The sequence below is a fragment of the Engystomops pustulosus genome, unplaced genomic scaffold (genome assembly GCF_040894005.1).
Source record: "Engystomops pustulosus unplaced genomic scaffold, aEngPut4.maternal MAT_SCAFFOLD_536, whole genome shotgun sequence".
Taxonomy (NCBI): Eukaryota; Metazoa; Chordata; class Amphibia; order Anura; family Leptodactylidae; genus Engystomops; species Engystomops pustulosus.
This window is the reverse complement of record NW_027285415.1, coordinates 25,480-40,075: the sequence shown is the minus strand read 5'-3', so window position 1 is coordinate 40,075 and position 14,596 is coordinate 25,480. Positions and strand designations below refer to the sequence as shown.

At 58.4% G+C, this 14,596-nt stretch overlaps 1 protein-coding gene across 1 annotated transcript; it reads right to left on the bottom strand.

Moving 5' to 3' along the window:
* Positions 1-501: 501 nt before the first annotated feature.
* LOC140111669 (CTD nuclear envelope phosphatase 1) lies at positions 502-14,389 on the bottom strand. The gene is made up of 7 exons (XM_072132401.1): positions 14,234-14,389; positions 5,749-5,867; positions 4,653-4,724; positions 4,453-4,569; positions 4,221-4,332; positions 3,474-3,558; positions 502-778 (listed from the first exon to the last, which is right to left on the bottom strand). Exons 4-7 carry the CDS (start codon positions 4,528-4,530, stop codon positions 718-720), a joined length of 336 nt encoding a protein of 111 aa, XP_071988502.1. The 5' UTR covers positions 4,531-4,569; positions 4,653-4,724; positions 5,749-5,867; positions 14,234-14,389; the 3' UTR covers positions 502-717.
* Positions 14,390-14,596: the final 207 nt, after the last annotated feature.

The following is a 14,596-nucleotide window of genomic DNA, read 5'->3' as shown; positions in this document are numbered from 1 at the left end:
GCTGTGCCCATATATACAGGATAGGAGTAGTAGTACTGTGCTGTGCCCATATATACAGGATAGGAGTAGTAGTACTGTGCTGTGTCCATATATACAGGATAGGAGTAGTAGTACTGTGCTGTGCCCATATATACAGGATAGGAGTAGTATTACTGTGCTATGCCAAATATATACAGGATAGGAGTAGTAGTACTGTGCTGTGCCTACATATACAGGATAGGAGTATTAGTACTGTGCTGTGCCCATATATACAGGATAGGAGTAGTAGTACTGTGCTGTGCCCATATATACAGGATAGGAGTAGTAGTACTGTGCTGTGCCCATATATACAGGATAGGAGTAGTAGTACTGGGCTGTGCCCAGCAGGAGGAGAAGCTGTGCTGTGGATCAGATGAGGAGACGAGCGGTTCGGCATTGTTGTCGGGGGGCAGCAGCGGCTTCTCCCCCCTCCCCCATCCCCCGCTCACTCCGGGGGCGCAGACACATCCATTACACAGAAGATTTCAAATAATTCTCTTTATACAAGAAAGTCTACAATTAAAAACCAGAGCCCCGGGTGCCCCGCCCCTGAAAAAAAGGGGTGTGGGGTGTCAAGTCTGTCATCCCCCGCGCGTCCTGGAGGTAGAGAGGAGGGGGCTCTGCTCAGCCAGTCCTCAGCGCAGGAACAGTCCATGTCTGCAGCGGTGGGGGGTGACGGGGGGTCACGGGGGCTCAGCGTCACCACAGCCGATGCTGGTGCAGATTACGGCTCAGGACCGAGCGCACGTCCGCTGTGAACCTGGGGGGAAACAACACAGTCAGTAACCTGCTCACCCCTGCCCCCCGGGAACAATGCTCACCCCTGCCCCCCCGGGAACAATGCTCACCCCTGCCCCCCCGGGAACAATGCTCACCCCTGCTCACCCCTGCCCCCCGGGACCAATGCTCACCCCTGCCCCCCCGGGAACAATGCTCACCCCTGCCCCCCCGGGAACAATGCTCACCCCTGCTCACCCCTGCCCCCCGGGACCAATGCTCACCCCTGCCCCCCCGGGAACAATGCTCACCCCTCACCCCTGCTCACCCCTGCCCCCCGGGAACAATGCTCACCCCTCACCCCTGCTCACCCCTGCCCCCCGGGAACAATGCTCACCCCTGCCCCCCGGGAACAATGCTCACCCCTGCCCCCCGGGAACAATGCTCACCCCTGCCCCCCGGGAACAATGCTCACCCCTGCCCCCCGGGAACAATGCTCACCCCTGCCCCCCGGGACCAATGCTCACCCCTCACCCCTGCTCACACCTGCCCCCCGGGACCAAATGCTCACCCCTCACCCCTGCCCACCGGGACCAATGCTCACCCCTCACCCCTGCTCACACCTGCCCACCGGGACCAAATGCTCACCCCTCACCCCTGCTCACACCTGCCCACCGGGACCAAATGCTCACCCCTCACCCCTGCCCACCGGGACCAATGCTCACCCCTCACCCCTGCTCACACCTGCTCACCGGGACCAATGCTCGCCCCTCACCCCTGCCCACCCCTGTCCACCGGGACCAATGCTCGCCCCTCACCCCTGCCCACCCCTGTCCACCGGGACCAACGCTCGCCCCTCACCCCTGCCCACCCCTGTCCACCGGGACAAACGCTCACCCCTCACCCCTGCTCACACCTGCCCACCAGGACCAATGCTCGCCCCTCACCCCTGCCCACCAGGACCAATGCTCGCCGCTCACCCCTGCCCACCAGGACCAAATGCTCACCACTGCCCACCGGGACCAACGCTCGCCCCTTACCCCTGCTCACCCCTGCCCACGGGGACCAAATGCTCACCCCTCACCCCTGCCCACCGGGACCAACGCTCGCCCCTCACCCCTGCTCACACCTGCCCCCCCGGAACCAAAAGCTCACCCCTCACCCCTGCCCACCAGGACCAAATGCTCACCACTGCCCACCGGGACCAAATGCTCACCCCTCACCCCTGCCCACCGGGACCAATGCTCGCCCCTCACCCCTGCCCACCGGGACCAATGCTCGCCCCTCACCCCTGCTCACACCTGCCCCCCGGGACCAATGCTCGCCCCTCACCCCTGCCCACCGGGACCAATGCTCGCCCCTCACCCCTGCCCACCGGGACCAATGCTCGCCCCTCACCCCTGCCCACCGGGACTAATGCTCGCCCCTCACCCCTGCTCACACCTGCCCCCCGGGACCAATGCTCGCCCCTCACCCCTGCTCACACCTGCCCCCCGGGACCAATGCTCGCCCCTCACCCCTGCTCACACCTGCCCACCGGGACCAAATGCTCGCCCCTCACCCCTGCCCACCGGGACCAATGCTCGCCCCTCACCCCTGCTCACACCTGCCCCCCGGGACCAATGCTCACCCCTCACTGCTCACACCTGCCCACCGGGACCAAATGCTCACCCCTCACCCCTGCTCACCGGGACCAAATGCTCACCCCTCACCCCTGCTCACCGGGACCAAATGCTCACCCCTCACCCCTGCCCACCGGGACCAAATGCTCACCCCTCACCCCTGCTCACCGGGACCAAATGCTCACCCCTCACCCCTGCTCACCGGGACCAAATGCTCACCCCTCACCCCTGCCCACCGGGACCAAATGCTCACCCCTCACCCCTGCCCACCGGGACCAAATGCTCACCCGTCATCCCTGCTCACACCTGCCCACCGGGACCAAATGCTCACCCCTCACCCCTGCCCACCGGGACCAATGCTCGCCCCTCACCCCTGCTCACACCTGCCACCGGGACCAAATGCTCACCCCTCACCCCTGCCCACCGGGACCAATGCTCGCCCCTCACCCCTGCTCACACCTGCCACCGGGACCAATGGTCGCCCATCACCCCTGCCCACCGGGACCAATGCTCGCCCCTCAACCCTGCTCACACCTGCCCCCCCGGAACAATGCTCGCCCATCACCCCTGCTCACACCTGCCCACCGGGACCAATGCTCGCCCCTCATCCCTGCCCACCGGGACCAATGCTCGCCCCTCACCCCTGCTCACACCTGCCACCGGGACCAAATGCTCACCCGTCATCCCTGCCCACCGGGACCAAATGCTCGCCCCTCACCCCTGCTCACACCTGCCCACCGGGACCAATGGTCGCCCCTCACCCCTGCTCACACCTGCCCCCCCGGAACAATGCTCGCCCATCACCCCTGCTCACACCTGCCCACCGGGACCAATGGTCGCCCCTCAACCCTGCTCCCCTGGACCAATGCTCGCCCCTCACCCCTGCCCACCGGCACCAATGCTCGCCCCTCACCCCTGCTCACACCTGCCCACCGGGACCAATGGTCGCCCCTCAACCCTGCTCACACCTGCCCCCCCGGAACAATGCTCGCCCCTCACCCCTGCCCACCAGGACCAATGCACCTCCCTCCGCACATTCCACCCACTAATCAGAACCATCCCCCCCTCAGCAACTGCCCAACAACCAGGACCCTCCCCACCGTGGGCTCAACCTACCTCAAGGCATCCAGCATGGGGAGCAGGTTGAGTAGAGCCGTGTCACTGGGATCACTGAACCACGACTTGATGGGAATCGCATTATCTGTAAGAGAAGGATCGGAGAGGGCTCAGCGGTCAGCAGCGCAAGAGCCACGGAGAGGGCTCAGCGGTCAGCAGCGCAAGAGCCACGGAGAGGGCTCAGCGGTCAGCAGCGCAAGAGCCACGGAGAGGGCTCAGCGGTCAGCAGCGCAAGAGCCACGGAGAGGGCTCAGCGGTCAGCAGCGCAAGAGCCACGGAGAGGGCTCAGCGGTCAGCAGCGCAAGAGCCACGGAGAGGGCTCAGCGGTCAGCAGCGCAAGAGCCACGGAGAGGGCTCAGCGGTCAGCAGCGCAAGAGCCACGGAGAGGGCTCAGCGGTCAGCAGCGCAAGAGCCACGGAGAGGGCTCAGCGGTCAGCAGCGCAAGAGCCACGGAGAGGGTTCAGCGGTCAGCAGCGCAAGAGCCACGGAGAGGGCTCAGCGGTCAGCAGCGCAAGAGCCACGGAGAGGGCTCAGCGGTCAGCAGCGCAAGAGCCACGGAGAGGGCTCAGCGGTCAGCAGCGCAAGAGCCACGGAGAGGGCTCAGCGGTCAGCAGCGCAAGAGCCACGGAGAGGGCTCAGCGGTCAGCAGCGCAAGAGCCACGGAGAGGGCTCAGCGGTCAGCAGCGCAAGAGCCACGGAGAGGGCTCAGTGGTACAAGTAAGGTGACACCACACGGACGGTAAGTACCTGGATGGCTCCTGTAGGCTCCCGGGGAGTTGTCCAGGATGACCACGCTGGAGAGGTCGCTGTGCACCACCGAGAGGTCTTTGATATAACTGCCCAGCTCCAGCGTGCAGTGCTGAGGAGAGACCAAACATCAATGCCTGCCGCCACCAATGCCCCGCCCACCCCGGCCCGCTGCTTCCCCCCAATGCCACGCCCACCCCCGCCTGCTGCTGCTGCAGGGGCGAGGACTTACCTGCCTGTAGAAGCGCCTCCTCAGGACGCCTCTGTTATTATCCAGTTTGTCGGCCACAGCTGACCCATAGATCTCCATACTGGCAGTGAAGACCACGAGCTCATACCACTGGCTGACCTGCGTGGGGGGGGGGAGGGAACAACCATTGTCATTGCTGGGGAGGGAGGACACGACTTATATGGGGGAGGGACATCACTTACCACTTCCAGAAAGAAGTCAACGTGTGGCCGCTTATGTACAAAGAACCGGACCGGGTGCTTATCTATAACAACCTGCCGACAAGAGGAGACCAGGTGAGTGCAGGACGAGCAGAGTGCAGGACGAGCAGAGTGCAGGACGAGCAGAGTGCAGGACGAGCAGAGTGCAGGACGAGCAGAGTGCAGGACGAGCAGAGTGCAGGACGAGCAGAGTGCAGGACGAGCAGAGTGCAGGACGAGCAGAGTGCAGGACGAGCAGAGTGCAGGACGAGCAGAGTGCAGGACGAGCAGAGTGCAGGACGAGCAGAGTGCAGGACGAGCAGAGTGCAGGACGAGCAGAGTGCAGGACGAGCAGAGTGCAGGACGAGCAGAGTGCAGGACGAGCAGAGTGCAGGACGAGCAGAGTGCAGGACGAGCAGAGTGCAGGACGAGCAGAGTGCAGGACGAGCAGAGTGCAGGACGAGCAGAGTGCAGGACGAGCAGAGTGCAGGACGAGCAGAGTGCAGGACGAGCAGAGTGCAGGACGAGCAGAGTGCAGGACGAGCAGAGTGCAGGACGAGCAGAGTGCAGGACGAGCAGAGTGCAGGACGAGCAGAGTGCAGGACGAGCAGAGTGCAGGACGAGCAGAGTGCAGGACGAGCAGAGTGCAGGACGAGCAGAGTGCAGGACGAGCAGAGTGCAGGACGAGCAGAGTGCAGGACGAGCAGAGTGCAGGACGAGCAGAGTGCAGGACGAGCAGAGTGCAGGACGAGCAGAGTGCAGGACGAGCAGAGTGCAGGACGAGCAGAGTGCAGGACGAGCAGAGTGCAGGACGAGCAGAGTGCAGGACGAGCAGAGTGCAGGACGAGCAGAGTGCAGGACGAGCAGAGTGCAGGACGAGCAGAGTGCAGGACGAGCAGAGTGCAGGACGAGCAGAGTGCAGGACGAGCAGAGTGCAGGACGAGCAGAGTGCAGGACGAGCAGAGTGCAGGACGAGCAGAGTGCAGGACGAGCAGAGTGCAGGACGAGCAGAGTGCAGGACGAGCAGAGTGCAGGACGAGCAGAGTGCAGGACGAGCAGAGTGCAGGACGAGAAGAGAGGCTCACGCCCACACACTCACCTTCAATATAAAATCAGGGGGGGTCCCTGGACGGACTGTCGGCCTTAATACCCCATCATGATGAGAATGGATCAACGTCTCATCCAAATCCAAGACCAAGACCTTCCTCTTCACCTGGTCTGAAACACAAAGAGGACACTGGGAGGTCACACACAGGAAGGAAGGAAGGACAGATGGAGGAGAGGTCACACACAGGAGGAAGGAAGGAAGGAAGGAAGGACAGATGGAGGAGAGGTCACACACAGGAAGGAAGGAAGGAAGGAAGGAAGGAAGGACAGATGGAGGAGAGGTCACACACAGGAAGGAAGGAAGGAAGGAAGGAAGGAAGGAAGGACAGATGGAGGAGAGGTCACACACAGGAGGAAGGAAGGACAGATGGAGGAGAGGTCACACACAGGAAGGAAGGAAGGACAGATGGAGGAGAGGTCACACACAGGAAGGAAGGAAGGACAGATGGAGGAGAGGTCACACACAGGAAGGAAGGAAGGACAGATGGAGGAGAGGTCACACACAGGAGGAAGGAAGGACAGATGGAGGAGAGGTCACACACAGGAAGGAAGGAAGGACAGATGGAGGAGAGGTCACACACAGGAGGAAGGAAGGACAGATGGAGGAGAGGTCACACACAGGAGGAAGGAAGGAAGGAAGGAAGGACAGATGGAGGAGAGGTCACACACAGGAAGGAAGGAAGGAAGGAAGGAAGGAAGGAAGGACAGATGGAGGAGAGGTCACACACAGGAAGGAAGGAAGGAAGGAAGGAAGGAAGGAAGGAAGGAAGGAAGGACAGATGGAGGAGAGGTCACACACAGGAGGAAGGAAGGACAGATGGAGGAGAGGTCACACACAGGAAGGAAGGAAGGACAGATGGAGGAGAGGTCACACACAGGAAGGAAGGAAGGACAGATGGAGGAGAGGTCACACACAGGAAGGAAGGAAGGACAGATGGAGGAGAGGTCACACACAGGAGGAAGGAAGGACAGATGGAGGAGAGGTCACACACAGGAAGGAAGGAAGGACAGATGGAGGAGAGGTCACACACAGGAAGGAAGGAAGGACAGATGGAGGAGAGGTCACACACAGGAAGGAAGGAAGGACAGATGGAGGAGAGGTCACACACAGGAGGAAGGAAGGACAGATGGAGGAGAGGTCACACACAGGAGGAAGGAAGGACAGATGGAGGAGAGGTCACACACAGGAGGAAGGAAGGACAGATGGAGGAGAGGTCACACACAGGAGGAAGGAAGGACAGATGGAGGAGAGGTCACACACAGGAGGAAGGAAGGACAGATGGAGGAGAGGTCACACACAGGAGGAAGGAAGGACAGATGGAGAGGTCACACACAGGAGGAAGGAAGGACAGATGGAGGAGAGGTCACACACAGGAAGGAAGGAAGGACAGATGGAGGAGAGGTCACACACAGGAGGAAGGACGGACAGATGGAGGAGAGGTCACACACAGGAAGGAAGGAAGGAAGGACAGATGGAGGAGAGGTCACACACAGGAGGGAAGGAAGGAAGGACAGATGGAGGAGAGGTCACACACAGGAGGAAGGAAGGACAGATGGAGGAGAGGTCACACACAGGAAGGAAGGAAGGACAGATGGAGGAGAGGTCACACACAGGAAGGAAGGAAGGACAGATGGAGGAGAGGTCACACACAGGAAGGAAGGAAGGACAGATGGAGGAGAGGTCACACACAGGAAGGAAGGAAGGACAGATGGAGGAGAGGTCACACACAGGAAGGAAGGAAGGACAGATGGAGGAGAGGTCACACACAGGAGGAAGGAAGGACAGATGGAGGAGAGGTCACACACAGGAAGGAAGGAAGGACAGATGGAGGAGAGGTCACACACAGGAGGAAGGAAGGACAGATGGAGGAGAGGTCACACACAGGAAGGAAGGAAGGAAAGACAGATGGAGGAGAGGTCACACACAGGAAGGAAGGAAGGACAGATGGAGGAGAGGTCACACACAGTAGGAGAAGGAAGGAAGGACAGATGGAGGAGAGGTCACACACAGTAGGAGAAGGAAGGAAGGACAGATGGAGGAGAGGTCACACACAGTAGGAGAAGGAAGGAAGGACAGATGGAGAGGTCACACACAGTAGGAGAAGGAAGGAAGGACAGATGGAGGAAAGGTCACACACAGTAAGAGGAGGAAGGAAGGACAGATGGAGGAGAGGTCACACACAGGAGGAAGGAAGGACAGATGGAGGAGAGGTCACACACAGGAAGGAAGGAAGGAAGGACAGATGGAGGAGAGGTCACACACAGGAAGGAAGGAAGGAAGGACAGATGGAGGAGAGGTCACACACAGGAAGGAAGGAAGGAAGGACAGATGGAGGAGAGGTCACACACAGGAAGGAAGGAAGGACAGATGGAGGAGAGGTCACACACAGGAGGAAGGAAGGACAGATGGAGGAGAGGTCACACACAGGAAGGAAGGAAGGACAGATGGAGGAGAGGTCACACACAGGAAGGAAGGAAGGACAGATGGAGGAGAGGTCACACACAGGAAGGAAGGAAGGACAGATGGAGGAGAGGTCACACACAGGAAGGAAGGAAGGACAGATGGAGAAGAGGTCACACACAGGAAGGAAGGAAGGACAGATGGAGGAGAGGTCACACACAGGAAGGAAGGAAGGACAGATGGAGGAGAGGTCACACACAGGAAGGAAGGAAGGACAGATGGAGGAGAGGTCACACACAGGAAGGAAGGAAGGACAGATGGAGGAGAGCTCACACACAGGAAGGAAGGAAGGACAGATGGAGGAGAGGTCACACACAGGAAGGAAGGAAGGACAGATGGAGGAGAGGTCACACACAGGAAGGAAGGAAGGACAGATGGAGGAGAGGTCACACACAGCAGGAGAAGGAAGGAAGGACAGATGGAGGAAAGGTCACACACAGTAGGAGAAGGAAGGACAGATGGAGGAAAGGTCACACACAGGAAGGAAGGAAGGAAGGACAGATGGAGGAGAGGTCACACACAGGAGGAAGGAAGGACAGATGGAGGAGAGGTCACACACAGGAAGGAAGGAAGGACAGATGGAGGAGAGGTCACACACAGGAAGGAAGGAAGGACAGATGGAGGAGAGGTCACACACAGGAAGGAAGGAAGGACAGATGGAGGAGAGGTCACACACAGGAAGGAAGGAAGGACAGATGGAGGAGAGGTCACACACAGGAGGAAGGAAGGACAGATGGAGGAGAGGTCACACACAGTAGGAGAAGGAAGGAAGGACAGATGGAGGAGAGGTCACACACAGTAGGAGAAGGAAGGAAGGACAGATGGAGGAGAGGTCACACACAGGAGGAAGGAAGGAAGGAAAGAGATGGAGGAGAGGTCACACACAGGAGGAAGGAAGGAAGGAAAGAGATGGAGGAGAGGTCACACACAGGAGGAGGCGGAGGAAGGACAAATGGAGGAGAGGTCACACACAGGAGGAAGGAAGGACAGATGGAGGAGAGGTCACACACAGGAGGAAGGAAAGAGATGGAGGAGAGGTCACACACAGGAGGAAGGAAGGAAGGAAGGAAGGAAGGAAGGACAAATGGAGGAGAGGTCACACACAGGAGGAAGGAAGGAAGGAAAGAGATGGAGGAGAGGTCACACACAGGAGGAAGGAAGGAAGGAAAGACAGATGGAGGAGAGGACACACACAGGAGGAAGGAAGGAAGGAAGGAAGGACAGATGGAGGAGAGGTCACACACAGGAGGAAGGAAGGAAAGAGATGGAGGAGAGGTCACACACAGGAGGAAGGAAGGAAGGAAGGACAGATGGAGGAGAGGTCACACACAGGAGGAAGGAAGGAAGGAAGGACAGATGGAGGAGAGGTCACACACAGGAGGAAGGAAGGAAGGAAGGACAGATGGAGGAGAGGTCACACACAGGAGGAAGGAAGGACAGATGGAGGAGAGGTCACACACAGGAGGAAGGAAGGACGGACGGACAGATGGAGGAGAGGTCACACACAGGAGGAAGGAAGGACGGACGGACAGATGGAGGAGAGGTCACACACAGGAGGAAGGAAGGACGGACAGATGGAGGAGAGGTCACACACAGGAGGAAGGAAGGACGGACAGATGGAGGAGAGGTCACACACAGGAGGAAGGAAGGACGGACAGATGGAGGAGAGGTCACACACAGGAGGAGGAAGGAAGGACAGATGGAGGAGAGGTCACACACACAGGAGGAGGAAGGACAGATGGAGGAGAGGTCACACACAGGAGGAAGGAAGGAAGGACAGATGGAGGAGAGGTCACACAGGAGGAGGAGGAAGAATAGATGGAGGAGAGGTCACACACAGGAGGAGGAGGAAGGACAGATGGAGGAGAGGTCACACACAGGAGGAAGGAAGGAAGGAAGGAAGGACAGATGGAGGAGAGGTCACACACAGGAGGAAGGAAGGACAGATGGAGGAGAGGTCACACACACAGGAGGAAGGAAGGACAGATGGAGAAGAGGTCACACACACAGGAGGAGGAAGGACAGATGGAGGAGAGGTCACACACACAGGAGGAGGAAGGACAGATGGAGGAGAGGTCACACACAGGAGGAAGGAAGGAAGGACAGATGGAGGAGAGGTCACACACAGGAAGGAAGGAAGGAAGGACAGATGAAGGAGAGGTCACACACAGGAGGAAGGAAGGACAGATGGAGGAGAGGTCACACACAGGAAGGAAGGAAGGAAGGAAGGACAGATGGAGGAGAGGTCACACACACAGGAGGAAGGAAGGACAGATGGAGGAGAGGTCACACACACAGGAGGAAGGAAGGACAGATGGAGGAGAGGTCACACACACAGGAGGAAGGAAGGACAGATGGAGGAGAGGTCACACACACAGGAGGAGGAAGGACAGATGGAGGAGAGGTCACACACAGGGAGGAAGGAAGGAAGGACAGATGGAGGAGAGGTCACACACAGGAGGAAGGAAGGAAGGAAGGAAGGACAGATGGAGGAGAGGTCACACACAGGAGGAAGGAAGGAAGGAAGGAAGGACAGATGGAGGAGAGGTCACACACACAGAGGAAGGAAGGAAGGAAGGAAGGACAGATGGAGGAGAGGTCACACACACAGGAGGAAGGAAGGAAGGAAGGAAGGACAGATGGAGGAGAGGTCACACACACAGGAGGAAGGACAGATGGAGGAGAGGTCACACACACAGGAGGAAGGAAGGAAGGAAGGAAGGAAGGGACAGATGGAGGAGAGGTCACACACACAGGAGGAAGGAAGGAAGGAAGGACAGATGGAGGAGAGGTCACACACACAGGAGGAAGGAAGGAAGGAAGGAAGGAAGGACAGATGGAGGAGAGGTCACACACACAGGAGGAAGGAAGGACAGATGGAGGAGAGGTCACACACACAGGAGGAAGGAAGGACAGATGGAGGAGAGGTCACACACACAGGAGGAAGGAAGGACAGATGGAGAGAGGTCACACACACAGGAGGAAGGAAGGACAGATGGAGGAGAGGTCACACACAGGAGGAAGGAAGCAAGGAAGGACAGATGGAGGAGAGGTCACACACAGGAGGAAGGAAGGAAGGAAGGAAGGAAGGAAGGAAGGAAGGACGGACAGATGGAGGAGAGGTCACACACAGGAGGAAGGAAGGAAGGAAGGAAGGAAGGAAGGAAGGACGGACAGATGGAGGAGAGGTCACACACAGGAGGAGGAGGACGGACAGATGGAGGAGAGGTCACACACAGGAGGAAGGACGGACGGACAGATGGAGGAGAGGTCACACACAGGAGGAAGGAAGGACGGACGGACAGATGGAGGAGAGGTCACACACAGGAGGAAGGAAGGACGGACGGACAGATGGAGGAGAGGTCACACACAGGAGGAAGGAAGGAAGGACGGACGGACAGATGGAGGAGAGGTCACACACAGGAGGAAGGAAGGAAGGACGGACGGACGGACAGATGGAGGAGAGGTCACACACAGGAGGAAGGAAGGAAGGACGGACGGACAGATGGAGGAGAGGTCACACACAGGAGGAAGGAAGGAAGGACGGACGGACAGATGGAGGAGAGGTCACACACAGGAGGAAGGAAGGAAGGACGGACGGACAGATGGAGGAGAGGTCACACACAGGAGGAAGGAAGGAAGGACGGACGGACAGATGGAGGAGAGGTCACACACAGGAGGAAGGAAGGAAGGACGGACGGACAGATGGAGGAGAGGTCACACACAGGAGGAAGGAACGGACAGATGGAGGAGAGGTCACACACAGGAGGAAGGAAGGACGGACGGGACAGATGGAGGAGAGGTCACACACAGGAGGAAGGAAGGAAGGACGGACGGACAGATGGAGGAGAGGTCACACACAGGAGGAAGGAGGGGACGGACGGACAGATGGAGGAGAGGTCACACACAGGAGGAAGGAAGGACGGACGGACAGATGGAGGAGAGGTCACACACAGGAGGAAGGAAGGACGGACGGACGGACAGATGGAGGAGAGGTCACACACAGGAGGAAGGAAGGACGGACAGATGGAGGAGAGGTCACACACAGGAGGAAGGACGGACGGCAGATGGAGGAGAGGTCACACACAGGAGGAAGGAAGGACGGACGGACGATGGAGGAGAGGTCACACACAGGAGGAAGGAAGGACGGACGGACGGACAGATGGAGGAGAGGTCACACACAGGAGGAAGGACGGACAGATGGAGGAGAGGTCACACACAGGAGGAAGGAAGGACAGATGGAGGAGAGGTCACACACAGGAGGAAGGAAGGACGGACAGATGGAGGAGAGGTCACACACAGGAGGAGGAAGGACGGACAGATGGAGGAGAGGTCACACACAGAGGAGGAAGGACAGATGGAGGAGAGTCACACACAGGAGGAGGAAGGACGGACAGATGGAGGAGAGGTCACACACAGGAGGAGGAAGGAGCGACAGATGGAGGAGAGGTCACACACAGGAGGAGGAAGGACGGACAGATGGAGGAGAGGTCACACACAGGAGGAGGAAGGACGGACAGATGGAGGAGAGGTCACACACAGGAGGAGGAAGGACGGACAGATGGAGGAGAGGTCACACACAGGAGGAAGGACGGACAGATGGAGGAGAGGTCACACACAGGAGGGGAAGGACGGACAGATGGAGGAGAGGTCACACACAGGAAGAAGGAAGGACAGATGGAGGAGAGGTCACACACAGGAGGAAGGAAGGACAGATGGAGGAGAGGTCACACACAGGAGGAAGGAAGGACAGATGGAGGAGAGGTCACACACAGGAGGAGGAGGAAGGAAGGAAAGACAGATGGAGGAGAGGTCACACATAGGAGGAGGAAGGACGGACAGATGGAGGAGAGGTCACACACAGGAGGAAGGAAGGAAGGAAGGACGGACAGATGGAGGAGAGGTCACACACAGGAGGAAGGAAGGACAGATGAGGAGAGGTCACACACAGGAGGAAGGAAGGACAGATGGAGAGAGGTCACACACAGGAGGAAGGAAGGACAGATGGAGGAGAGGTCACACACAGGAGGAAGGAAGGAAGGAAGGACAGATGGAGGAGAGGTCACACACAGGGAAGGAAGGAAGGAAGGAAGGACAGATGGAGGAGAGGTCACACACAGGAGGAAGGAAGGAAGGAAGGAAGGACAGATGGAGGAGAGGTCACACACAGGAGGAAGGAAGGAAGGACAGATGGAGGAGAGGTCACACACAGGAGGAAGGAAGGAAGGAAGGAAGGACAGATGGAGGAGAGGTCACACACAGGGGGAAGGAAGGAAGGAAGGACAGATGGAGGAGAGGTCACACACAGGAGGAAGGAAGGACAGATGGAGGAGAGGTCACACACAGGAGGAAGCGGACGAAGGACAAATGGAGGAGAGGTCACACACAGGAGGGAGGAAGGAAGGGAGGACAGATGGAGGAGAGGTCACACACAGGAGGAGGCGGAGGAAGGACAGATGGAGGAGAGGTCACACACAGGAGGAAGGAAGGAAGGAAGGACAGATGGAGGAGAGGTCACACACAGTAGGAGTAGAGGTCACACACAGGAGGAAGGAAGGAAGGAAGGACAGATGGAGGAGAGGTCACACACAGTAGGAGGAGAGGTCACACACAGGAGGAAGGAAGGAAGGAAGGAAGGACAGATGGAGGAGAGGTCACACACAGGAGGAAGGAAGGAAAGAAGGAAGGAAGGAAGGAAGGACAGATGGAGGAGAGGTCACACACAGGAGGAGGCGGAGGAAGGACAAATGGAGGAGAGGTCACACACAGGAGGAAGGAAGACAGATGGAGGAGAGGTCACACACAGGAGGAGGAGGAAGGAAGGACAAATGGAGGAGAGGTCACACACAGGAGGAAGGAAGGACAGATGGAGGAGAGGTCACACACAGGAGGAAGGAAGGACAGATGGAGGAGAGGTCACACACAGGAGGAGGCGGAGGAAGGACAAATGGAGGAGAGGTCACACACAGGAGGAAGGAAGGACAGATGGAGGAGAGGTCTGGACTAGAGGACTTACTCAGACGATTCCTGGAGGCTGGGGACAGGGGGAGGATGTCATATCTGACAGTCTGGTATTGGATAACCTGTGGGATAAATCACGTTATACAGGGAGCAATAAGGGTCCACAACTACTTAGAGGCCGTGGCCCCACAGTGAATCTACACCCCATATACCCTCCATGATATATACATCACATCCATAAACAGAGATCAGCCAATGTATAGGGGGCATAGACGCTTCTACAGGCAGACTGACTACTTATAAAAAGCCCCAAGCAGCTAAGTCCACATCCTCTGTGCTCGCAGCATGGGAGCTGTGTACACAAGACTGGCAACTCACTGGGCGGGGCTACCTGAGGCCACACCCCTCTATCACCCAG